The following is a 27,439-nucleotide window of genomic DNA, read 5'->3' on the forward strand; positions in this document are numbered from 1 at the left end:
TAGATGTGTAGGGTCTTCGATGCCTTTATACGCCGGGGAGGAGTCTGAAATAAAAATAATACATACAAAAATAGGTTATTAACCCTAAAATATGTTAGATAAAAATGTCAAATACATTTCAGATATAATCCTATATATTAACAATACATTAATTAAATACCTCGGCTTTTTTGACGAGGGCTGTTCTGAAGAAGCGCTGAAAACGAGGGAATTTGTCTTTGGGCAACACGAATTACCGCATCTGCCTGGTCTGTAGCGGGGAGCCTGAAAAAAAAAAAACAGTATTAGTCCTTGTTTTAACATATTCCGGCATAAAAATGTATAAATAATATAATAATATATATATATATATTTGATTCATACCGTGTCCTTGGAGCGCTGTCTCGTGAATACCGGCCCAGTAGTATTGTTCGGGTTGGGTTGAAGCGGAACTGTGGATCTGCGCACTAATTGTACGTTGATGTTTAGAAATATGGGGCGCACCGTTGGACGGTCCCTGGGGAGTTGACCGGCCGTTTAAAGCATCTGTTCTCGGCGTGTTTGTAAAAACATCCGGGGAGAATGGTAGAATTGCATCGGAGTCATCTGCTCCGCCGAAACCGTTCAGGGTCCATATGGCTTCCGTTATCCTTCTAGGCTGTATGTCCGCTGTAAACACATAAAATAACTTTTAATATAAGATGCCCACACTTTTTTGTTTTTAAGGTATAAATATTCTTATGTATGGAATTCTTGGACCTTACTCACGTCTACAATTATGGGTCGGCGTTTGGATGCAGGCAATTTGTTCCGGAGAACCAACGGACGGTTCGAGCTCAGTTATACCTCTGAGAATCTGCGTGAATGTTTGAGAATCTACAAAACATTAGATAATATTAAAGCTATAATCCCTTTAGCTAATATTGACATGTTATACGGTAAGAATACTGGCCCTAATGCATGTTTAATATTTCTATAACATACACAATGTTCAAACAATTCCCCACAACAGCCAAATCTAATATACAGCATATATATATATATATTTATTTCAAGAACTCACCTTCAGAAAGATCCATTAGGAGGTTTTCCCAGATGATCTTTTTAACGGGTCCGTCCGATAACTATTCAGGGGGGATGCTGTAGGGTAAGTTTGTAGCGGAGCTAAAACGAGGCTAACAGTGGACCTGTTGTCAATAGCTTTTGTACCCCTAACTAGAGAAAGTACTGAATGATTTTACAGAGCATTGTGGTTGACGTTTTTTCGGGCTATACCCAAGGTATATTTGACTCCTAAGGTATTTGGTTCAAACAAAGTGATTGGGGTGTCTAAACATTATGACCCTTTTGATATTCTACAACCTCCGGGGGGCTAGCACCTCGATGCTGGGGGGACGGTCTAGTCATCGCTGGGCTGATTGACTTTTTAGCCCCCACATCCTCTGGGGGTGGGGGTGATCTAAATTAGGTTTTGAAAGGCCTTTGTGTTTAGGATGCGTAAGACACAGACAACCTTTTTGTTGGGGGGTAGGCCTCTGTTTTCCATGATATTGTAAACCTTGGTTTCAAACGACCCCTGCATAGAGAGAGAGAGAGAGAGAGAGAGCGAGAGAGCCTTGAGCGCAACCGCATAGCCATTTATGAACACACACCCCGCCCCGTTTTCTTTGTTTTGAAACACACACACATCCACTACCTCACACGCACGCACACACACGCAAGCACATGGCTTTTTCCGCAAGTTTTTTCTCAGGGACAGACTGCGCTAAGAGTGAACAAACGAGAGAGTTCATGACGTGGTGAGATTCGGCTTTTAAAACCATTTATTTAATTCAAAAATATTTAGTACATACATTTTATAGCCGTACATTATTAAGGTATTTTACGATGCCTTTCTTACAGATCCAGGGGCCTGGTGTAGCCAACCACCATTATCCGTGTCCAATTCCCCCTCAAACTGCCTGGCTCTCTTGCAAGGTACATCAACACTCCGTAAGTTTTCACTCCAGGGGTAGATAATACGTCGGGCCTTTAGGTCTTGACTCTGTCTCAAGGACAGCCGAGGCCAGCGCTTTAACTGTTCACGATTTTGGAAGAGACTGTCCAGCTTATTCATAAGTGTTATGAAAATTGGATAATCCAACCATTTAAAACTAAACACAGGAATAAAAAAGTTTACATCTTTGCATGCTCTGGAAGATACAGGAGAATTGACAGACTTTGTAGCATTAGCACCATCATAAAGTTCACAGGCTAAAATTGTCACTTTGTTGTCAGGGCTATAGGCCATTGAAGCGATTCTTAGGGCCTTCAGATCACTGCGGCCGCAGACCTGTTCTTCCAACGCATATCCGGGCACATTTGTACCACTCAGGGCCTGTTCAATTTTACAGAGCGCCAGCCTGATCTTTAGCCATTCTCTCATCCCCAGAGCAGGAGAAAAACTCCCAGGTTTTGCCTGATAAAGGGGTTTGGGGCCACTGTCTGTGAATATCTTTACCGTAGAATCCTCCGGCTGGAATATGTAAGACATATGTCCCTCACTCGTACCCAAAACTCCTTTAAAACATTCTGGAGCTTCACACAGAACTTCCTCAAGACTTTGGTCACTGGGTTCATGACAAGACGCGCATAACATACCGAAAATTTGCATAGGTGTCATTTTTGTTTTAATATTCCGGGGGTTATCATGTACAGTCTTACGCATGTATTGTTCTGGGGCTTTATAAGGCGTCTGCAAAGCCCAATACCCCAGGACATTCGTGTTTCATAGACAACAACCCTGAGGGCAATAAAATAGGGGGCGGCCTTACTCTTTGAAATGCTTATTCTTTGAAATGTCCCCCCACCCCATTCCAAAGAGGACACTAGACATCAAACATCATGACAACTTCAAAGACACTATAAAACTATTTTCACACTATAAACCGTGAGAACCAGGAACAGGATGCCCAAACACATGAGCCTGGTTCCTCTCTAGGTTCCTCCTTCTGAGCCTGGCTCCTCTCTAGGTTCCTCCCTCTGAGCCTGCTTCCTCTCTAGGTTCCTCTCTAGGTTCGTTCCCAAGTTCCTTCCTTCTGGAGAGGTTTTCCTGCCCAATGTGCGTCTGCTTGTTCTATGGGTTTTCACAAAGTGTAAAGCACTTTGTGACAGCTGCTGATGTAAAAAGGTCTTCATAAAATATGTTTGATTGATTGATCGAATGTTCAGTACATTAAATTAGATGACATTTGTATTCAGTATAGTCTCTACTCAGCCAGTTATAAATAATTGGGGGATGTTTATATTTGTTCAGTTAGACACAGTGTGTAATGAAATGTGTTTTTTGCAAATCCCAACTCCCCTGAGACACCCGCAGGGAGTGGAATCACGGCCAGGGTCGCCATTATACTGAGCCCATTGAGCAATTTGTTTTAAGTGCTTTGTTCAAGGGCACAGCGACAGATTTCCCCCCACCTTGTCGGCTCTGGTATTCAAACCAGCGATATGATGTAGATACAGAAAGTAAACAGCGTAGTCAGTCAATTCTCACAACAACTAAGAGCGTTGAAGCGCGAAGCTCAACCTCTCCGCTCTTTTGATGACCTGGCTACTACGCTGTACACAGTGTGAAGCGTACCCGTGCACATGCGCAGATACTTTGTGTTACTGTGTGAGAGTGAAGTGTTGCATCTCGCCCATCTCAATATCTCCGGTGCTGCTCGTGGCAACATCATTTTGCTGAGTCTACCTTTAATTAATACGGGGAAACTATTCATTTTTAAATATTTTTTTCAAAGAAACATTGAACATCTAATAGTCAAATCATAGCGTAAAAGCAGGTGAGCTGGTTCTTGGCCATTTTCTGGTGTTATTTGGTGGAAAACTGAGCAGGTGGAGCATTACGTCAATCTTGTTACTCATAGATAGATAGGATGGAAATGTTGGAACAATAAAACATTTTTTGTGAAGCAATCAATTGCCACTCCTTTTTGCACACAACAAGCTTCCACAAGGGGATTCATGGCTTATTTAAGAAGACATCCTCAACTCTGTTACTTTATTTGACACTTAACAGGCTTTTGTTATGGCAAATTCTTTATTTAACCTCTTGAAATGGGAAAACACGTTGTTTATGAAGGCGAATATGTGCTATTTATGACAAAATCAAAGTTATTTTGGACCAAGTTACACTTTTTAATAGACACATTTTGTTGGAATGACACAGATCCTAAACTGAGGAAGCATCCAGATATTTTGGACTATGACACCGGCCTCTATTTTACCTTAGGATCATTGGCCACTTTAATACATGGATCACTAGTCACTTTAAATAATTCCACTTTTATGTTTACATATCCTACTTTACTCATCTCATATGTATATACTGTATTCTGTACCATCTACTGCATCTTGCCTATGCCGCACGGCCATCGCTCATCCATATATTTATATGTACATATTCTTATTCATTCCTTTACATTTGTGTGTATAAGGTAGTTGTTGGTGAATTGTTAGATTACTTGTTAGATATTACTGCACGGTCGGAACTAGAAGCACAAGCATTTCGCTACACTCACATTAACATCTGCTAACCATGGGGTTTGATTTGATTTGAATGCAAGGCCAATGTTGAGGGTTTGAAGCTGTCATTAGATTTTTAAAAGTGTTCTCTGTTATTAACATTAGATGTTGACATCAGCATCATTTTCAGCATAAGTGAGAAATATGACCTTGTAAGATTCAACTCAATATTAGGAAGGTGTTCTTAATGTTTTGTACACTCAGTGTAGCGCGGCGTCATGCTACAGTTTGTTTCACATTCTGCATCCGTGATCAGAATAGAGGCTGCAGTTCTGTCAACGTCCACCAGAGGAGGACATAGGGCCACTAATAATGACTCAGGATATACCTACATTAAAGCAGGCACAGTTTGGGGCCAGTCAGACCACTGGTTTCAGTCCCACCTAATCTCGCAGGGCCATCCTTCCGTCCCACCGCATAAAAACCTGATGGTTTCATGTCTACTGTCTCTAGTTATCAGAGTTATTCACCAGGGACGTGTTCTCGATCTGACACTGAGTTACAGGCAGTGATGTGTTGCTCCCTTTTTATTTTTTAAAATGTATTTCACCTTTATTTAACCAGGTAGGCTAGTTGAGAAGTTCTCATTTACAACTGCGACCTGGCCAAGATAAAGCACAGCAGTTCGACACATACAACAACACAGAGTTACACATGGAATAAACAAAACATACAGTCAATAATACAGTAGAAAAAGAAAACAAAAAAGTCTATATACAGTGAGTGCAAATGAGGTAAAATGAGGTAAGTTAAGGCAATAAATAGGCCATGGTGGTGAAGTAATTACAATATAGCAATTAAACACTGGAATGGTAGATGTGAAGAAGATGAATGTGCAAGTAGAGATACTGGGGTGCAAAGGAGCAAGATAAATACATAAATACAGTATGGGTATGAGGTAGACTGGATGGGCTGTATACAGATGGGCTATGTACAGGTGCAGTGATCTGTGAGCTGCTCTGACAGCTGGTGCTTAAAGCTAGTGAGGGAGATATGAGTCTCCAGCTTCAGTGACTTTTGCAGTTCGTTCCAGTCATTGGCAGGAGAGAACTGGAAAGAAAGGCGACCAAAGGAGTAATTGGCTTAGGGGGTGACCAGTGAGATATACCTGCTGGAGTGAGTGCTACGGATGGGTGCTGCTATGGTGACCAGTGAGCTGAGATAAGGCGGGGCTTTCCCTAGCAGAGACTTGTAGATGACCTGGAGCCAGTGGGTTTGGCGACGAATATGAAGCGAGGGCCAGCCAATGAGAGTGTACAGGTTGCAGTGGTGGGTTGTATACGGGGCTTTGGTGACAAAATGGATGGCACTGTGATAGACTGCATCCAATTTGTTGAGTAGAGTGTTGGAGGCTATTTTATAAATGACTTACGAGGGTGCATCCAATTTGTTGAGTAGAGTGTTGGAGGCTATTTTATAAATGACTTACAATGTTTTACGAGGGTATGTTTGGCAGCATGAGTGAAGGATGCTTTGTTGTGAAATAGGAAGCCGATTCTAGATTTAATTTTGGATTGGAGATGCTTGATGTGAGTTTGGAAGGAGAGTTTACAGTCTAACCAGACACCTCGGTATTTGTAGTTGTCCACATATTCTAAGTCAGAACCATCCGGAGTAGTGATGCTTGACGTGCGGGCAGGTGCGGGCAGTGATCGGTTGAAGAGCATGCATTTAGTTTTACTTGCATTTAAGAGCAGTTGGGGATCTCAGACGATACGAAAGAGAGGTTGAACAGGCTAGTAATAGGGGTTGCAACAATTTCGACAGATAATTTTAGAAAGTGAGGGTCCAGATTGTCTAGCCCGGCTGATTTGTACGGGTCCAGATTTTGCAGCTCTTTCAGAACATCAGCTATCTGGATTTGGGTGAAAAAGAAATGGGGGAGGCTTGAGCGAGTTGCTGTGGGGAGTGCAGGGCTGTTGACCGGAGTAGGGGTAGCCAGGTGGAAAGCATGGCCAGCCGTAGAAAAATGCTTATTGAAATTCTCAATTATAGAAGATTTATCGGTGGTGACAGTGTTTCCTAGCCTCAGTGCAGTGGGCAGCTGGGAGGAGATGCTCTTATTCTCCATGGACTTTACAGTGTACCAGAACTTTTTTGAGTTTGTGCTACAGGATGCACATTTCTGCTTGAAAAAGCTAGCCTTAGCTTTCCTAACTGCCTGTGTATATTGGTTCCTAACTTCCCTGAAAAGTTGCATATCCCGGGGGCTATTCGATGCTAATGCAGAACGCCACAGGATGTTTTTGTGCTGGTCAAGGGCAGTCAGGTCTGGAGAGAGGATCGCCGAGCTCTTGGTTTAAAACAGCAGCGGTGTATTTAGAGGGCAAATTGGTTAGGATAATATCTATGAGGGTGCCCATGTTTACGGATTTGGGGTTATACCTGGTGGGTTCATTGATAATTTGTGTGAGATTGAGGGCATCAAGTTTAGATTGTAGGATGGCCGGGGTGTTAAGCATGTCCCAGTTTGGTCACCTAACAGCACGAGCTCTGAAGATAGATGGGGGGCAATCAGTTCACATATGGAGTCCAGGGCAAAGCGGGGGGCAGAGGGTGGTCTATAGCAAGTGGCAAGGGTGAGAGACTTGATTCTGGAGAGGTGGATGAAGTAGAAGCTCAAATTGTTTGGGTACAGAACAGGATAGTAATACAGAACTCTACAGGCTATCTCTACAGTAGATTGCAACACCGCCCCCTTTGGCAATTCTATCTTGTCGGAAAATATTATAGTTAGGGATGGACATTTCAGGGGTTTTGGTGGTCTTCCTGAGCCAGGATTCAGACACGGCTAAGACATCCGGGTTGGCAGAGTGTGCTAGGGCAGTGAATAAAACACACTTAAACTGAGAATACGTCCCAAATGGCACTTTATTCCCTTAACAGTGCACTACTTTTGACAAGGGCCCTATAAAGGACAATGGGCTCTGGTAAAAAGTAGTGCACTATATTGGCATCCCCAGGCACTTCATATACCTGCTCTGGGGGGGACTGAGATACTCATTGTTCTAGACCTGCTCTGAGGGGGGACCTCTGTGGTGAACGATTAAATATAAACATCATGGATTATATTATGGAGGAGGGTAGAGGATATGTGGTGATTAATATAAACATCATGGATTATATAATGGAGGAGGGTAGAGGATATGTGGTGATTAATATAAACATTATGGATTATATAATGGAGGAGGGTAGAGGATATGTGGTGATTAATATAAACATTATGGATTATATAATGGAGGAGGGTAGAGGATATGTGGTGATTAATATAAACATCATGGATTATATAATGGAGGAGGGTAGAGGATATGTGGTGATTAATATAAACATTATGGATTATATAATGGAGGAGGGTAGAGGATATGTAGTGATTAATATAAACATCATGGATTATATAATGGAGGAGGGTAGAGGATATGTGGTGATTAATATAAACATTATGGATTATATAATGGAGGAGGGTAGAGGATATGTAGTGATTAATATAAACATCATGGATTATATAATGGAGGAGGGTAGAGGATATGTGGTGATTAATATAAACATCATGGATTATATAATGGAGGAGGGTAGAGGATATGTGGTGATTAACATAAACATCATGGATTATATAATGGAGGAGGGTAGAGGATATGTGGTGATTAATATAAACATTATGGATTATATAATGGAGGAGGGTAGAGGATATGTGGTGATTAATATAAACATCATGGATTATATAATGGAGGAGGGTAGAGGATATGTGGTGATTAATATAAACATCATGGATTATATAATGGAGGAGGGTAGAGGATATGTGGTGATTAATATTAACATCATGGATTATTTAATGGAGGAGGACAGAGGATATGTGGTGATTAATATTAACATCATGGATTATGGATAATCCATGGATTATGGATAATCCTAATTTGAGTTAGTTTATCATACTGGCCCTTTACTTAAATAGTTGGGACACATTTAAAGTGACTTGTAGGTCAGTTTGCTTAGAGTAAAGATCAATAATTATAATAGTATTATTAGAACTGTGGAAGTCTGTTAACCCCCAGACATGTCAATCAACTATGAGAGTAGCTGGTTATAGGTTAACTGTAGAGGCCCCTCCCTCTGGTCCTCCCTGTATGTGTCCTTATAGGTGGGTCCTGCAGCCTCTCCTCTCCTCACACTCCAACCCTACTCATCTCTCAGCTGGACAGTAAGGGCCGTTCACACCACACACTGACAACATGCTGGGGACACTCTGCACTCTCATCACTGCTCTAACATGTAAGGAGTCTGACTTCCTGGAGGTTTTACTTCCTGTTTTATTAATAATGAGTCTGTATGTTTCTCTTTACTACATGTCATCTTCTTATTTCCCAGGTGTCAGTGGTGTGACTGTGGTGACACAGAAGCCTCCTGTTGTAACGGTGAGGAAAGGAGAGACAGCCTCTCTGGACTGTAACCTGGGGACTGTTCAGGATAGTGCTGCTCGTTGGTATAAACAGGTTCCAGGAGGAGTTCCTCAGTACGTCTTAAGGTTCTACCGTGGTAATAGTGCTCCTACCTATGGCTCTGGTTTCTCCTCTCCTAAATTCACATCTGATCATCAGTCTGAATCAGATTATCGTTTGATTATCAATACTGTGGAGGAGACAGACTCAGCAGTGTATTACTGTCAGACATATGATGCCTCTGTTAAAGAGTACGTATCACAGTGATATACACCATGACAAAAACCTCCTCACCAAACACACTCACTTCTGCTTTCAGATGTTCTGAATATAGACACTAACTGAATGTCAAGTCATCCTGAACCAGTGTGTCTGCAGTAGGAGAACATTCCATGCTTGTGTTTTACACAAAACCCTTCACACATTTACTAGAATGTTGTCATTAACAATTACACCTAGTTGTCACAAAGCATGAATGATAAAGTGATATTCCAGAAGGTTCAGTCCTAACAGAAGACTCCGTGTATCAGATAACCTCCATGATAGTCAGTCCCCTGGTTTACAGTAGAGACATATTACATCAACAGTCATTTAGTGATGTACTGTTAGTTCAGAACCCCACTATCAGGTCCAGATAATATTATCATTATGTTATTATCTATATTATGACATGCTGATTTCAGTAAACTAACCAACATAACTCACATGAAACAAAATACTGCTCCTTTCAGTGTAACCAAAATGATCCCATATGGTTTTTGTTTATCCAATATAAAATATATATATTTTTGATAGTTGAATAGTTACAGTAATTTAAATAGATTAAAACTCCATCATACAGAAGCTGATAGGGTGAGATGTAGAGGCCCCTCCTTCTGGTCCTCCCTGGCTTGGTGATAGGTTAACTGTAGATGCCCCTCCCTCTGCTCCTCCCTGTCTGTCTCCTTATAGGTGGGTCCTGCAGCCTATCCTCTCCTCACACTCCAACCCTACTCATCTCTCAGCTGGACAGTAAGGGCCGTTCACACCACACACTGACAACATGCTGGGGACACTGCACTCTCATCACTGCTCTAACATGTAAGGAGTCTGACTTCCTGGAGGTTTTACTTCCTGTTTTATTATTAATGAGTCTGTATGTTTCTATTTACTACATGTCATCTTCTTATTACCCAGGTGTCAGTGGTGTGACTGTGGTGACACAGAAGCCTCCTGTTGTAACGGTGAGCAAAGGAGAGACGGCCACTCTGGACTGTAACCTGGGGACTGTTCAGGATAGTGGTGCTCGTTGGTATAAACAGGTTCCAGGAGGAGTTCCTCAGTATGTGATAAGGTTCTACCATGGTAATAGTGCTCCTACCTATGGCTCTGGTTTCTCCTCTCCTAAATTCACATCTAATCATCAGTCTAAATCAGATTATCGTTTGATTATTAATTCTGTGGAGGAGACAGACTCAGCAGTGTATTACTGTCAGACATGGGACGACTCTGTTAAAGAGCACGTATCACAGTGATATACACCATGACAAAAACCTCCTCACCAAACACACTCACTTCTGCTTTCAGATGTTCTGAATATAGACACTAACTGAATGTCAAGTCATCCTGAACCAGTGTGTCTGCAGTAGGAGAACATTCCATGCCTGTGTTTTACACAAAACCCTTCACACATTTACTAGAATGTTGTCATTAACAATTACACCTAGTTGTCACAAAGCATGAATGATAAAGTGATATTCCAGAAGGTTCAGTCCTAACAGAAGACTCCATGTATCAGACAACCTCCATGATAGTCAGTCCCCTGGTTTACAGTAGAGACATATTACATCAACAGTCATTTAGTGATGTACTGTTAGTTCAGAACCCCACTATCAGGTCCAGATAATGTTATTATAATGTTATTATCTATATTATGACATGCTGATTTTAAGGAAACTAACCAACATAACTCACATGAAACTAAATATTGCTCTTTTCAGTGTAACCAAAATGACCCCATATGGTTTTTGTTAGTCCAATATAAAATATATATATTTTTGATAGTTGAATAGTTACAGTAATTTAAATTGATTAAAAGTCCATCATACAGAAGCTGATAGAGTGAGATATAGAGGCCCCTCCCTCTGGTCCTCCCTGGCTTGGTGATAGGTTAACTGTAGATGCCCCTCCCTCTGCTCCTCCCTGGCTGTCTCCTTATAGGTGGGTCCTGCAGCCTCTCCTCACACTCCAACCCTACTCATCTCTCAGCTGGACAGTAAGGGCCGTTCACACCACACACTGACAACATGCTGGGGACACTCTGCACTCTCATCACTGCTCTAACATGTAAGGAGTCTGACTTCCTGGAGGTTTTACTTCCTGTTTTATTATTAATGAGTCTGTATGTTTCTATTTACTACATGTCATCTTCTTATTTCCCAGGTGTCAGTGGTGTGACTGTGGTGACACAGAAGCCTCCTGTTGTAACGGTGAGCAAAGGAGAGACGGCCACTCTGGACTGTAACCTGGGGACTGTTCAGAATAGTGGTGCTCGTTGGTTTAAACAGGCTCCAGGAGGAGTTCCTCAGTTTGTTTTATATTTCTACCACCCTAATAGTGCTCCTACCTATGGCGCTGGTTTCTCCTCTCCTAAATTCACATCTAATCATCAGTCTAAATCAGATTATCGTTTGATTATTAATACTGTGGAGGAGACAGACTCAGCAGTGTATTACTGTCATACATATGACAGCTCTGTTAAAGAGCACGTATCACAGTGATATACACCATGACAAAAACCTCCTCACCAAACACACTCACTTCTGCTTTCAGATGTTCTGAATATAGACACTAACTGAATGTCAAGTCATCCTGAACCAGTGTGTCTGCAGTAGGAGAACATTCCATGTTGTGTTTTACACAAAACCCTTCACACATTTACTAGAATGTTGTCATTAACAATTACACCTAGTTGTCACAAAGCATGAATGATAATGTGATATTCCAGAAGGTTCAGTCCTAACAGAAGACTCCATGTATCAGAACCTCAATGATAGTCAGTCCCCTGGTTTACAGTAGAGACATATTACATCAACAGTCATTTAGTGATGTACGGTTAGTTCAGAACTGTAACGATCGTCCTGGAAAGAAGGGGACCTAAACGCAGCGTGGTAAGTGTTCATTATAATTTAATAAAATAACCTGAACACTGAAACAACAAAAACAACAAAGAGAGTGAACGAAACGAAACAGTTCTGTCTGGTACAGACACAAAGACAGAAAACAACTACCGACAACACACAGGTGGAAAAAGGCTACCTAAGTATGGTTCTCAATCAGAGACAACGATAGACAGCTGCCTCTGATTGAGAACCACACCCAGCCAAACACACAGAAAAGAAAACATAGAACACAAAACATAGAATGCCCACCCCAACTCACGCCCTGACCAACCAAAATAGAGACATAAAAAGGATCTCTACGGTCAGTGCGTGACAAGATTCCCACTATCAGGTCCAGATAATATTATTATAATGTTATTATTATACATATTATAACATGCTGATTTTAAGGAAACTAACCAACATAACTCACATGAAACTAAATACTGCTCCTTTCAGTGTAACCAAAATGACCCCATATGTTTTTTTTAGTCCAATCTAAAATATATATATTTTTGATAGTTGAATAGTTACAGTGTGTTACGAATCCCTTTGGACCGGCAGTCTAGGGGGGATTGTAACGAGACCCGTAACATAACACATGCAAATTATAGTAGTGAAAAAGTAACAGTGAGAACGAAATAACCACGGACAACTAAATTACCGTCAAACATTCATGGTTTATTTTTAAACACGCGGTAAAGGAGGGCAGGAAAAGGGGCTGAGCTGGACCCAAGGAAAGAAACAAATATCCCAAAACACCCCTAAGCTAGTCTAGCCTACTTCAATACAGCTAACTAACTAACTAAAAATACAGCGGGTGGTCCGCCCAGTTCTAACTAGTGTTCTTAGACAAAGTATTCCTATGGGTAGTGTATGCCCATGGACGACTTGTCTTGGTACCCCCTTTTCCCACCATCAAACAAACACCATAACAAAACAATACTCACAGGGTAACAGACAAAGTGACATGTAGTTGCAAACCACAAGCGATCTAGAGAGAGATTGCATGACATAGACATCGAGCTCCAGAGAAAACAACTGACAGGGTTTTTAAACCAAGGGAAAGGGAATGTGATAGGGTAAGAGAAAAGGAGCAGGTGTCTTCTGATTAGCGACTGATTGGTGACTGATTGGGGAATGATGATTGCCACCTGTGAGGGGAGAAGGATAGAAAATAAATACAGACACAGGATACCTGTATCCGTAACACAGTAATTTAAATTGATCAGAAGTCCATCATTACAGAAGCTGATAGGCTTAGATATAGAGGCCCCTCCCTCTGGTCCTCCCTGTCTGTCTCCTTATAGGTGGGTCCTGCAGCCTCTCCTCTCCTCACACTCCAACCCTGCTCATCTCTCAGCTGGACAGTAAGGGCCGTTCACACCACACACTGACAACATGCTGGGGACACTCTGCACTATCATCACTGCTCTAACATGTAAGGAGTCTGACTTCCTGGAAGTTTATTTTCTAGTTTATTGATAATGAGTCTGTTTGTTTCTCTTTACTACATGTCATCTTCTTATTTCCCAGGTGTCAGTGGTGTGACTGTGGTGACACAGAAGCCTCCTGTTGTGACAGTGAAGAAAGGAGAGACAGCCTCTCTATACTGTAACCTGGGGACTGTTAATAATAGAGACGACCACTCTGGACTGTAACCTGGGAACTGTTGATAATAGAGACGGCCACTATGGACTGTAACCTGGGGACTGTTGATAATAGAGACGGCCACTATGGACTGTAACCTGGGGACTGTTGATAATAGAGACGGCCACTATGGACTGTAACCTGGGGACTGTTGATGATAGAGACGGCCACTCTGGACTGTAACCTGGGGACTGTTGATAATAGAGACGGCCACTCTGGACTGTAACCTGGGGACTGTTGATGATAGAGACGGCCACTCTGGACTGTAACCTGGGGAGGACTGTTGATGATAGAGACGGCCACTCTGGACTGTAACCTGGGGACTGTTGATGATGGAGACGGACACTCTGGACTGTAACCTGGGGAGGACTGTTGATGATGGTGACGGACACTCTGGACTGTAACCTGGGGAGGTCTGTTGATGATAGAGATGGCCACTCTGGACTGTAACCTGGGGACTGTTGATAATAGAGATGGACACTCTGGACCGTAACCTGGGGTCTGTTGATAATAGAGATGGACACTCTGGACTGTAACCTGGGGACTGTTGATGATAGAGACGGCCACTCTGGACTGTAACCTGGGGACTGTTGATGATAGAGACGGCCACTCTGGACTGTAACCTGGGGACTGTTGATGATAGAGACAGCCACTCTATACTGTAACCTGGGGACTGTTGATAATAGAGACGGCCACTCTGGACTGTAACCTGGGGACTGTTGATAATAGAGACGGCCACTCTGGACTGTAACCTGGGGACTGTTGATAATAGAGACGGCCACTCTGGACTGTAACCTGGGGACTGTTGATGATAGAGACGGCCACTCTGGACTGTAACCTGGGGACTGTTGATAATAGAGACGACCACTCTGGACTGTAACCTGGGGACTGTTGATGATAGAGATGGTCACTCTGGACTGTAACCTGGGGACTGTTGATAATAGAGGCGGCCACTATGGACTGTAACCTGGGGACTGTTGATAAGAGACGGCCACACTGGACTGTAACCTGGGGACTGTTGATAAGAGACAGCCACTATGGACTGTAACCTGGGGACTGTTGATGATAGAGACGGCCACTCTGGACTGTAACCTGGGGAGGACTGTTGATGATAGAGACGGCCACTCTGGACTGTAACCTGGGGACCGTTGATGATGGAGACGGACACTCTGGACTGTAACCTGGGGAGGACTGTTGATGATGGAGACGGACACTCTGGACTGTAACCTGGGGAGGTCTGTTGATGATAGAGATGGCCACTCTGGACTGTAACCTGGGGACTGTTGATGATAGTGACGGCCACTCTGGACTGTAACCTGGGGACTGTTGATGATAGAGACGGCCACTCTGGACTGTAACCTGGGGACTGTTGATGATAGAGACAGCCACTCTATACTGTAACCTGGGGACTGTTGATAATAGAGACGGCCACTCTGGACTGTAACCTGGGGACTGTTGATAATAGAGACGGCCACTCTGGACTGTAACCTGGGGACTGTTGATAATAGAGACGGCCACTCTGGACTGTAACCTGGGGACTGTTGATAATAGAGACGGCCACTCTGGACTGTAACCTGGGGACTGTTGATGATAGAGATGGCCACTCTGGACTGTAACCTGGGGACTGTTGATAATAGAGACGGCCACTATGGACTGTAACCTGGGGACTGTTGATAATAGAGACGGCCACTCTGGACTGTAACCTGGGGACTGTTGATGATAGAGACGGCCACTCTGGACTGTAACCTGGGGACTGTTGATGATAGAGACAGCCACTCTATACTGTAACCTGGGGACTGTTGATAATAGAGACGGCCACTCTGGACTGTAACCTGGGGACTGTTGATAATAGAGACGGCCACTCTGGACTGTAACCTGGGGACTGTTGATAATAGAGACGGCCACTCTGGACTGTAACCTGGGGACTGTTGATAATAGAGACGGCCACTCTGGACTGTAACCTGGGGACTGTTGATAATAGAGATGGCCACTCTGGACTGTAACCTGGGGACTGTTGATAATAGAGACGGCCACTCTGGACTGTAACCTGGGGACTGTTGATAATAGAGACGGCCACTCTGGACTGTAACCTGGGGACTGTTGATAATAGAGACGGCCACTCTGGACTGTAACCTGGGGACTGTTGATAGTAGAGACGGCCACTCTGGACTGTAACCTGGGGACTGTTGATAATAGAGACGGCCACTCTGGAATGTAACCTGGGGACTGTTGATGATAGAAACGGCCACTCTGGACTGTAACCTGGGGACTGTTGATAATAGAGACGGCCACTCTGGACTGTAACCTGGGGACTGTTGTTGATAGATATGGCCACTCTGGACTGTAACCTGGGGACTGTTGATAATAAAGACGGCCACTCTGGACTGTAACCTGGGGACTGTTGATAATAGAGGCGGCCACTATGGACTGTAACCTGGGGACTGTTGATAAGAGACGGCCACACTGGACTGTAACCTGGGGACTGTTGATAAGAGACGGCCACTCTGGACTGTAACCTGGGGACTGTTGATGATAGAGACGGCCACTCTGGACTGTAACCTGGGGAGGACTGTTGATGATAGAGACGGCCACTCTGGACTGTAACCTGGGGACTGTTGATGATGGAGACGGACACTCTGGACTGTAACCTGGGGAGGACTGTTGATGATGGAGACGGACACTCTGGACTGTAACCTGGGGAGGTCTGTTGATGATAGAGATGGCCACTATGGACTATAACCTGGGGACTGTTGATAATAGAGATGGACACTCTGGACTGTAACCTGGGGTCTGTTGATAATAGAGATGGACACTCTGGACTGTAACCTGGGGACTGTTGATGATAGAGACGGCCACTCTGGACTGTAACCTGGGGACTGTTGATGATAGAGACGGCCACTCTGGACTGTAACCTGGGGACTGTTGATGATAGAGACAGCCACACTATACTGTAACCTGGGGACTGTTGATAATAGAGACGGCCACTCTGGACTGTAACCTGGGGACTGTTGATAATAGAGACGGCCACTCTGGACTGTAACCTGGGGACTGTTGATAATAGAGACGGCCACTCTGGACTGTAACCTGGGGACTGTTGATGATAGAGACGGCCACTCTGGACTGTAACCTGGGGAATGTTGATAATAGAGATGGCCACTCTGGACTGTAACCTGGGGAATGTTGATAATAGAGACGGCCACTCTGGACTGTAACCTGGGGACTGTTGATAATAGAGACGGCCACTCTGGACTGTAACCTGGGGACTGTTGATAATAGAGACGGCCACTCTGGACTGTAACCTGGGGACTGTTGATAATAGAGACGGCCACTCTGGACTGTAACCTGGGGACTGTTGATAATAGAGACGGCCACTCTGGACTGTAACCTGGGGACTGTTGATAATAGAGACCTCCACTCTGGACTGTAACCTGGGGACTGTTGATAATAGAGACAGCCACTCTATACTGTAACCTGGGGACTGTTGATGATAGAGACGGCCACTCTGGACTGTAACCTGGGGAGGACTGTTGATGATGGAGACGGACACTCTGGACTGTAACCTGGGGAGGTCTGTTGATGATAGAGATGGCCACTCTGGACTGTAACCTGGGGACTGTTGATAATAGAGATGGACACTCTGGACTGTAACCTGGGGTCTGTTGATAATAGAGATGGACACTCTGGACTGTAACCTGGGGACTGTTGATGATAGAGACGGCCACTCTGGACTGTAACCTGGGGACTGTTGATGATAGAGACGGCCACTCTGGACTGTAACCTGGGGACTGTTGATGATAGAGACAGCCACTCTATACTGTAACCTGGGGACTGTTGATAATAGAGACGGCCACTCTGGACTGTAACCTGGGGACTGTTGATAATAGAGACGGCCACTCTGGACTGTAACCTGGGGACTGTTGATAATAGAGACGGCCACTCTGGACTGTAACCTGGGGACTGTTGATGATAGAGACGGCCACTCTGGACTGTAACCTGGGGAATGTTGATAATAGAGATGGCCACTCTGGACTGTAACCTGGGGAATGTTGATAATAGAGACGGCCACTCTGGACTGTAACCTGGGGACTGTTGATAATAGAGACGGCCACTCTGGACTGTAACCTGGGGACTGTTGATAATAGAGACGGCCACTCTGGACTGTAACCTGGGGACTGTTGATAATAGAGACGGCCACTCTGGACTGTAACCTGGGGACTGTTGATAATAGAGACGGCCACTCTGGACTGTAACCTGGGGACTGTTGATAATAGAGACCTCCACTCTGGACTGTAACCTGGGGACTGTTGATAATAGAGACAGCCACTCTATACTGTAACCTGGGGACTGTTGATGATAGAGACGGCCACTCTGGACTGTAACCTGGGGAGGACTGTTGATGATGGAGACGGACACTCTGGACTGTAACCTGGGGAGGTCTGTTGATGATAGAGATGGCCACTCTGGACTGTAACCTGGGGACTGTTGATAATAGAGATGGACACTCTGGACTGTAACCTGGGGTCTGTTGATAATAGAGATGGACACTCTGGACTGTAACCTGGGGACTGTTGATGATTGAGACGGCCACTCTGGACTGTAACCTGGGGACTGTTGATGATAGAGACGGCCACTCTGGACTGTAACCTGGGGACTGTTGATGATAGAGACAGCCACTCTATACTGTAACCTGGGGACTGTTGATAATAGAGACGGCCACTCTGGACTGTAACCTGGGGACTGTTGATAATAAAGACGGCCACTATGGACTGTAACCTGGGGACTGTTGATAATAGAGACAGCCACTATGGACTGTAACCTGGGGACTGTTGATAATAGAGACGGCCACTCTGGATTGTAACCTGGGGACTGTTGATAATAGAGACGGCCACTATGGACTGTAACCTGGGGACTGTTGATAATAAAGACGGCCACTCTGGAATGTAACCTGGGGACTGTTGATGATAGAGACGGCCACTCTGGACTGTAACCTGGGGACTGTTGATGATAGAGACGGCCACTCTGGACTGTAACCTGGGGACTGTTGATAATAGAGACGGCCACTCTGGACTGTAACCTGGGGACTGTTGATAATAGAGACGGACACTCTGGACTGTAACCTGGGGACTGTTGATGATAGAGACGGCCACTCTGGACTGTAACCTGTGGACTGTTGATAATAAAGACGGCCACTCTGGACTGTAACCTGGGGACTGTTGATAATAGAGACGGCCACTATGGACTGTAACCTGGGGACTGTTGATGATAGAGATGGCCACTCTGGACTGTAACCTGGGGACTGTTGATAATAGAGACGGCCACTATGGACTGTAACCTGGGGACTGTTGATAATAGAGACGGCCACTCTGGACTGTAACCTGGGGACTGTTGATGATAGAGACGGCCACTCTGGACTGTAACCTGGGGACTGTTGATGATAGAGACAGCCACTCTATACTGTAACCTGGGGACTGTTGATAATAGAGACGGCCACTCTGGACTGTAACCTGGGGACTGTTGATAATAGAGATGGCCACTCTGGACTGTAACCTGGGGACTGTTGATAATAGAGACGGCCACTCTGGACTGTAACCTGGGGACTGTTGATAATAGAGACGGCCACTCTGGACTGTAACCTGGGGACTGTTGATAATAGAGACGGCCACTCTGGACTGTAACCTGGGGACTGTTGATAGTAGAGACGGCCACTCTGGACTGTAACCTGGGGACTGTTGATAATAGAGACGGCCACTCTGGAATGTAACCTGGGGACTGTTGATGATAGAAACGGCCACTCTGGACTGTAACCTGGGGACTGTTGATAATAGAGACGGCCACTCTGGACTGTAACCTGGGGACTGTTGTTGATAGATATGGCCACTCTGGACTGTAACCTGGGGACTGTTGATAATAAAGACGGCCACTCTGGACTGTAACCTGGGGACTGTTGATAATAGAGGCGGCCACTATGGACTGTAACCTGGGGACTGTTGATAAGAGACGGCCACACTGGACTGTAACCTGGGGACTGTTGATAAGAGACGGCCACTATGGACTGTAACCTGGGGACTGTTGATGATAGAGACGGCCACTCTGGACTGTAACCTGGGGAGGACTGTTGATGATAGAGACGGCCACTCTGGACTGTAACCTGGGGACTGTTGATGATGGAGACGGACACTCTGGACTGTAACCTGGGGAGGACTGTTGATGATGGAGACGGACACTCTGGACTGTAACCTGGGGAGGTCTGTTGATGATAGAGATGGCCACTATGGACTATAACCTGGGGACTGTTGATAATAGAGATGGACACTCTGGACTGTAACCTGGGGTCTGTTGATAATAGAGATGGACACTCTGGACTGTAACCTGGGGACTGTTGATGATAGAGACGGCCACTCTGGACTGTAACCTGGGGACTGTTGATGATAGAGACGGCCACTCTGGACTGTAACCTGGGGACTGTTGATGATAGAGACAGCCACACTATACTGTAACCTGGGGACTGTTGATAATAGAGACGGCCACTCTGGACTGTAACCTGGGGACTGTTGATAATAGAGACGGCCACTCTGGACTGTAACCTGGGGACTGTTGATAATAGAGACGGCCACTCTGGACTGTAACCTGGGGACTGTTGATGATAGAGACGGCCACTCTGGACTGTAACCTGGGGAATGTTGATAATAGAGATGGCCACTCTGGACTGTAACCTGGGGAATGTTGATAATAGAGACGGCCACTCTGGACTGTAACCTGGGGACTGTTGATAATAGAGACGGCCACTCTGGACTGTAACCTGGGGACTGTTGATAATAGAGACGGCCACTCTGGACTGTAACCTGGGGACTGTTGATAATAGAGACGGCCACTCTGGACTGTAACCTGGGGACTGTTGATAATAGAGACGGCCACTCTGGACTGTAACCTGGGGACTGTTGATAATAGAGACCTCCACTCTGGACTGTAACCTGGGGACTGTTGATAATAGAGACAGCCACTCTATACTGTAACCTGGGGACTGTTGATGATAGAGACGGCCACTCTGGACTGTAACCTGGGGAGGACTGTTGATGATGGAGACGGACACTCTGGACTGTAACCTGGGGAGGTCTGTTGATGATAGAGATGGCCACTCTGGACTGTAACCTGGGGACTGTTGATAATAGAGATGGACACTCTGGACTGTAACCTGGGGTCTGTTGATAATAGAGATGGACACTCTGGACTGTAACCTGGGGACTGTTGATGATAGAGACGGCCACTCTGGACTGTAACCTGGGGACTGTTGATGATAGAGACGGCCACTCTGGACTGTAACCTGGGGACTGTTGATGATAGAGACAGCCACTCTATACTGTAACCTGGGGACTGTTGATAATAGAGACGGCCACTCTGGACTGTAACCTGGGGACTGTTGATAATAGAGACGGCCACTCTGGACTGTAACCTGGGGACTGTTGATAATAGAGACGGCCACTCTGGACTGTAACCTGGGGACTGTTGATGATAGAGACGGCCACTCTGGACTGTAACCTGGGGAATGTTGATAATAGAGATGGCCACTCTGGACTGTAACCTGGGGAATGTTGATAATAGAGACGGCCACTCTGGACTGTAACCTGGGGACTGTTGATAATAGAGACGGCCACTCTGGACTGTAACCTGGGGACTGTTGATAATAGAGACGGCCACTCTGGACTGTAACCTGGGGACTGTTGATAATAGAGACGGCCACTCTGGACTGTAACCTGGGGACTGTTGATAATAGAGACGGCCACTCTGGACTGTAACCTGGGGACTGTTGATAATAGAGACCTCCACTCTGGACTGTAACCTGGGGACTGTTGATAATAGAGACAGCCACTCTATACTGTAACCTGGGGACTGTTGATGATAGAGACGGCCACTCTGGACTGTAACCTGGGGAGGACTGTTGATGATGGAGACGGACACTCTGGACTGTAACCTGGGGAGGTCTGTTGATGATAGAGATGGCCACTCTGGACTGTAACCTGGGGACTGTTGATAATAGAGATGGACACTCTGGACTGTAACCTGGGGTCTGTTGATAATAGAGATGGACACTCTGGACTGTAACCTGGGGACTGTTGATGATTGAGACGGCCACTCTGGACTGTAACCTGGGGACTGTTGATGATAGAGACGGCCACTCTGGACTGTAACCTGGGGACTGTTGATGATAGAGACAGCCACTCTATACTGTAACCTGGGGACTGTTGATAATAGAGACGGCCACTCTGGACTGTAACCTGGGGACTGTTGATAATAAAGACGGCCACTATGGACTGTAACCTGGGGACTGTTGATAATAGAGACAGCCACTATGGACTGTAACCTGGGGACTGTTGATAATAGAGACGGCCACTCTGGATTGTAACCTGGGGACTGTTGATAATAGAGACGGCCACTATGGACTGTAACCTGGGGACTGTTGATAATAAAGACGGCCACTCTGGAATGTAACCTGGGGACTGTTGATGATAGAGACGGCCACTCTGGACTGTAACCTGGGGACTGTTGATGATAGAGACGGCCACTCTGGACTGTAACCTGGGGACTGTTGATAATAGAGACGGCCACTCTGGACTGTAACCTGGGGACTGTTGATAATAGAGACGGACACTCTGGACTGTAACCTGGGGACTGTTGATGATAGAGACGGCCACTCTGGACTGTAACCTGTGGACTGTTGATAATAAAGACGGCCACTCTGGACTGTAACCTGGGGACTGTTGATAATAGAGACGGCCACTATGGACTGTAACCTGGGGACTGTTGATGATAGAGACGGCCACTCTGGACTGTATCCTGGGGACTGTTGATGATAGAGACGGCCACTCTGGACTGTAACCTGGGGACTGTTGGTGATAGAGACAGCCACTCTATACTGTAACCTGGGGACTGTTGATAATAGAGACGGCCACTCTGGACTGTAACCTGGTGACTGTTGATGATAGAGACGGCCAGTAGAGAGAGTGAAGCTTTGTCTGAATGGGATGTTTCAGTTCCTGTCCTCTCAGTAGAGAGAGTGAGGAGGTTTTTGTACGGCTGTGTATACAAACTGAATCACTGTGGTATTCGGACAAGGAACCAAGCTCATTGTTACTGGTGAGTACCCTTCTATTGTTTTAATCTACAGAATATGTTTTGTTTCTAATATAACGTTGTTAAGATATTATTATTTTTAAATGTTTTAATTCATAAAATATCGTTTATATTTACTGATTTAATATTTTGTACCTGCTTAAATCTTGTCTCGTATGTTGTTTGTAAATTTTTTATAAACAGTTTGATGACTGTGTGAATGTCTCTGGTTGGTCTGGGATGTTCGTGTTTTATCATGCTTTTCTTGTGTTTCTGTTATTCTGTCTATATAACTCAATGTAAAGGAGATACTTAATCTCAAAGTGTTTTATCCAGCTCAATTTCTTAGACAAATGCATACTTTTTCTTACCCCACCTGCTTGTGAATTATTTGTATTTTATTTGAACAATGTCCACATTTCATTCAGCTTTTAGCATTTTAGTCTTCCAGAACTGTGAAGAAATATTATAAATAATGTTTCCTGACATGTCTCTGTCTCTCTGTTCCATGGAAAATAACATTTTAACACAGTATCATGACTTATATCAGTATCATTGTAAACATCATGAAGAGCAGTTCTCTATATAATTGCTCTTAATGCAGGGTGTATTGGTAATGATACCCACATGTACTGAAATATAAACAGGTATCCATTGTGTTTTCTTCTCATCCCATCCGTTGACTACTTTCTACAGATGGAGATCTGGCTACACCTGCTGTGACCCTGTTCCCTCCATCCACTGAAGACCTCAAGTCCAGCAGAGCAACACTGGTGTGTCTGACTAGTAACCTGTCTCAGAAGTCCAAGGGGTTGGCAGATGTCAGCTGGATGTCTAACGGTGAATCAGTGACAGAAGATGTTTCTACCAGCCCTGCTGAGCAGCAACCAGACAAAACCTTCAAGATCAGCAGCTATCTGACCATTCAGACTGCAGACTGGGACAAGGACCTGGTGTTCACCTGTAAAGTGTCGTTGGGGTCAACATTCTCTGAGAAAGAGATCAGAAAGACTAGTTGTAGTCTGTAAATCAATAGTTTCAGACAATCAATACAACTGGTAGTTTGTTATAGCTTCACAATGAGTGCAGCTGTTATTTCGTTAGAACGTTTAAGTTGTGTTTTGATCCTTGCTTTGCTGTTAAATATAGAAGTTAAAATCCTAACAACATGGATGATATTGGGCTGAAGTCTGAATGCAGCAGTAAATAGTATGACAATAACCAATGTGATGTCAAATAGTTGTTGAGGGTTGTTTCTCATGACAAGTTACTATTGATGCATTCACTGTACCAGCATCATGTTCTCTAAAACATTACATCTGAAATACTGTCATGATGACTATATCTCTCTACTGTTGTGAAATGAGTTGAATTACTAATGATTAATAGAGGAATTGTTAGAGCTTTGCTGTATTGTGGATATTAAATAAAGAACATTCTAAAGAACACGTGTTTGTATTTGAGCATGTTGATGAACATCAGTGTTAGCAGCACTAAATGAGGGTGAATCTGGAGAATGACTGTTTAAATTCAACCAAGACAGAAGAGCCCAGAATCCTTACCTGGTTTATTATCATAAGAAGGATTCTGACCAACCAGGTATGACCTAACAGTTGACTGTAGCCTTACATGAGGATGCAGGATTGCCAGGTGAATGTTTAGAGAGTTAGAAGCTGCCATTATTGCATGGTATAAACTGTGCTCTAGTATTAACATTGGATGTTGGACTCAGTATCATTTCAGCATTATTACAACTGTATAGGTCTGGTCTTCACTTAGTCTCCCACTGACATCCATCCATGACTAAGTAAACAACAGGAACAGCTGTCTGTAGACCACTGGTTTCAGTCCCACCCAAAGACCAGCTGATAGTTTCATATCTAGTATTTCTAGTTATCAGAGTCATTCACCAGGGACGTGTTCTAGATCTGACACTGAGTTACAGTCAGTGATGTGTTGCTCCCTTTCTCCCCCAGAACACCTCCTCCCCTTATTTATAGCTTCATGTAAATTAAGAGGTTGTTTTATCTCCTCTCAGAACTGTGTGTGTGGGGGGAGAGGACAAAAACTGAGACTATGTCCCTAATTGCACTCTATTCCATTTATAGTGCACTACTTTTGACAAAGGCTCATTGGGTTCTGGTCAACAGTAGTGCACTATAAAAGGATTAGGGAGATATTTGGGACTCATATTGAATAACTCATCATTATGTTGTCTCTATGTAGAACTAGTATAGGATGTTAAACTCCAGTTATGGTTTGATGGAGGTAGAATATGAGTCAGTGATGAAGACAGGGCCTCATGTAGATCAATGAGAGCAGCTGGTGATTGGTTAACTGCAAAGTCCCCTCCCTCTGGTCCTCCCTGGCTTTGTGATAGGTTAACTGTAGAGGCCCCTCCCTCTGGTCCTCCCTGTCTGTCTCCTTATAGGTGGGTCCTGCAGCCTCTCCTCTCCTCACACTCCAACCCTGATCATCTCTCAGCTGGACAGTAAGGGCCGTTCACACCACACACTGACAACATGCTGGGGACACTCTGCACTCTCATCACTGCTCTAACATGTAAGGAATTTACTATATGTTCAACATGAATCAAAAAAAGTAATTAAAAGTTGTTAATTCATGTATGATGAAATGTCTTATTTAATTCCCTCAGATGTCAGTTGCCAGAAAGCAGTGACACAGACACCTTCAGTACTGACTGTCAGTACAAAGGGGACTGCCACCTTTCACTGTGACATTACCAAAGATGAAAGTCATTATGTAAGCTGGTATAAACAGGTTCCAGGAGGAGCTCCTCAGTATGTGTTAAGGTTTCACCATTCTCAGGCCTCTCCTGATGAATATGGTTCTGGTTTCTCCTCTGATCGTTTCACATCTAAAGCCACGTCTGATAAGAATGATCAGTTTATAATCAGTAATGTGGAGGAGGCAGACTCAGCAGTGTATTACTGTCAGACTCGAAATGACTCTCCTTTTGCGTACGTATCACAGTGATATACACCATGACAAAAACCTCCTCACCAAATACACTCACTTCTGCTTCATGCGTGGCAGTGGGTGAACTCTAAGAAACAGCAGTTGGTCAGTGATTATTACAACACATACATGACACAATGGGAGATCTGGGAATGGAGGAACCATCCATCCCTACACGTCAAAAAGATTATAAGAAGACATTGTCTGAAAGGAAATGAATGTTGTCTTTCTTGTTGTGATCATCACCATCATCATCACCATCATCATCATCACAACCATCATCACATCCACCATCATCATCATATAAAGACTGCATCATATGGATAGTACTTTAACTCATGTATTTGTATTTGTATTTAAGGTATTTATATTTATTATGGATCCCCATTAGCTCTTCCTGGGGTCCGGCAAAATTAAGGCAGCTATTGGCCTTATGTAGCCCCGCCCACTTGACCCAGTTCCATTCGAACGCGATTGTGTTTCCGTTTTACAACTACCTTCAATGCTAGTGAATTACCTCAGAGCGGTGGCTAGCTAATAATTAACAAACGTGCATCCTTAACACATTTTAACAAATAAACAAAAACAAAACATGGCTCACATTTGGGAACACACACAAATGGCTCTTCGGAGGTCGGATGGTATCACCGTACCCCATCCATCCATGATTAATAATTGGGTGAATGAAATGACGTATGGGGACAATCTTAATTACTTGGTGCTCTCCTTGGGAACGGATGGTTCCACTATGAAAAAGGCCTATCAGTACCTCCACAGTGGTAAGGTGGGCCGAGTTCTTCTTCACCAGGAGGAGGAAAAAGGATTGGTATTTTTGAAGGCTGATGTTCAGCCCAGCCAATCAATCAGCTCCTACCACTCTGCTTGGGTACTTGTATCCAATAACGGATCCGTAGAGACGGCTGGATGTCCTTGCATCGCTGGCCTTGGAAAGTCATGCAGCCTCAATTTTGTGGAAGGTAGGTAAATAAGCAAAGTCACTTGCATTTCAGCCTACATGTGTTGTGGTAACATTTACTATAATCCATAGGCTAACTTTATGATAGAGTTCTCAGATGATATCTATGATCATTCTCAGCGTTACTTTCTCTTGTAATTGATGTTTATAGCCTATTTTCTTTGTTCCTTTTATTAATGAAAGTGTGCAATACTGCCTTATCTAGACAAAGAATGATAAAAGAGTCAGGCTTAACATAGCAGTTAGACCCAACGTTTTGTTGGATGGAAGCTGAATGGAGAATGTCATGATTTATTATTATTGTAACATGTATTTGTGGATCAACAGAACTGCCGTATTAATGTGGGGAATCTGTACGTATCCTGTCAAATCTCATGTTGGGGAAGCAAGGTAGGTTTATGGAGTCCAGGTGAGTTATTTAAACATGTCAGCATCACATGTATTTCTTTAGTGTTATTAGTCTTTAGTGTTATTGTTTTTCTGAGTGAATAAGGTTTGTAAAATATCATTGTGGTTGGGGGTAATGCCTAAAGTATGGTAAGTAGAAGTCGCCTCATCTCATTGGGAACAATAGCACGGTAAGTTTATGATGAAACTTGCATGTGTTTTGA

At 44.2% G+C, this 27,439-nt stretch overlaps 1 protein-coding gene across 1 annotated transcript in view; it reads left to right on the forward strand.

Moving 5' to 3' along the window:
- Positions 1 to 24,189, forward strand: part of LOC129831349 (immunoglobulin kappa light chain-like) — a 184,725-nt gene extending 160,536 nt beyond the window's left edge. Inside the window, exons 2-5 of the mRNA XM_055894686.1 lie at positions 11,175 to 11,300; positions 11,397 to 11,724; positions 22,860 to 22,897; positions 23,570 to 24,189. Of these exons, the coding sequence (XP_055750661.1) occupies positions 11,261 to 11,300; positions 11,397 to 11,724; positions 22,860 to 22,897; positions 23,570 to 23,901 (738 nt within the window). The 5' untranslated portion in view covers positions 11,175 to 11,260 and the 3' untranslated portion in view covers positions 23,902 to 24,189. The remainder of the gene's footprint in view (positions 1 to 11,174; positions 11,301 to 11,396; positions 11,725 to 22,859; positions 22,898 to 23,569) is intronic.
- The last annotated feature ends 3,250 nt before the right edge of the window (positions 24,190 to 27,439 follow it).

This window comes from Salvelinus fontinalis, chromosome 2 (genome assembly GCF_029448725.1).
Source record: "Salvelinus fontinalis isolate EN_2023a chromosome 2, ASM2944872v1, whole genome shotgun sequence".
Lineage (NCBI taxonomy): Eukaryota > Metazoa > Chordata > Actinopteri > Salmoniformes > Salmonidae > Salvelinus > Salvelinus fontinalis.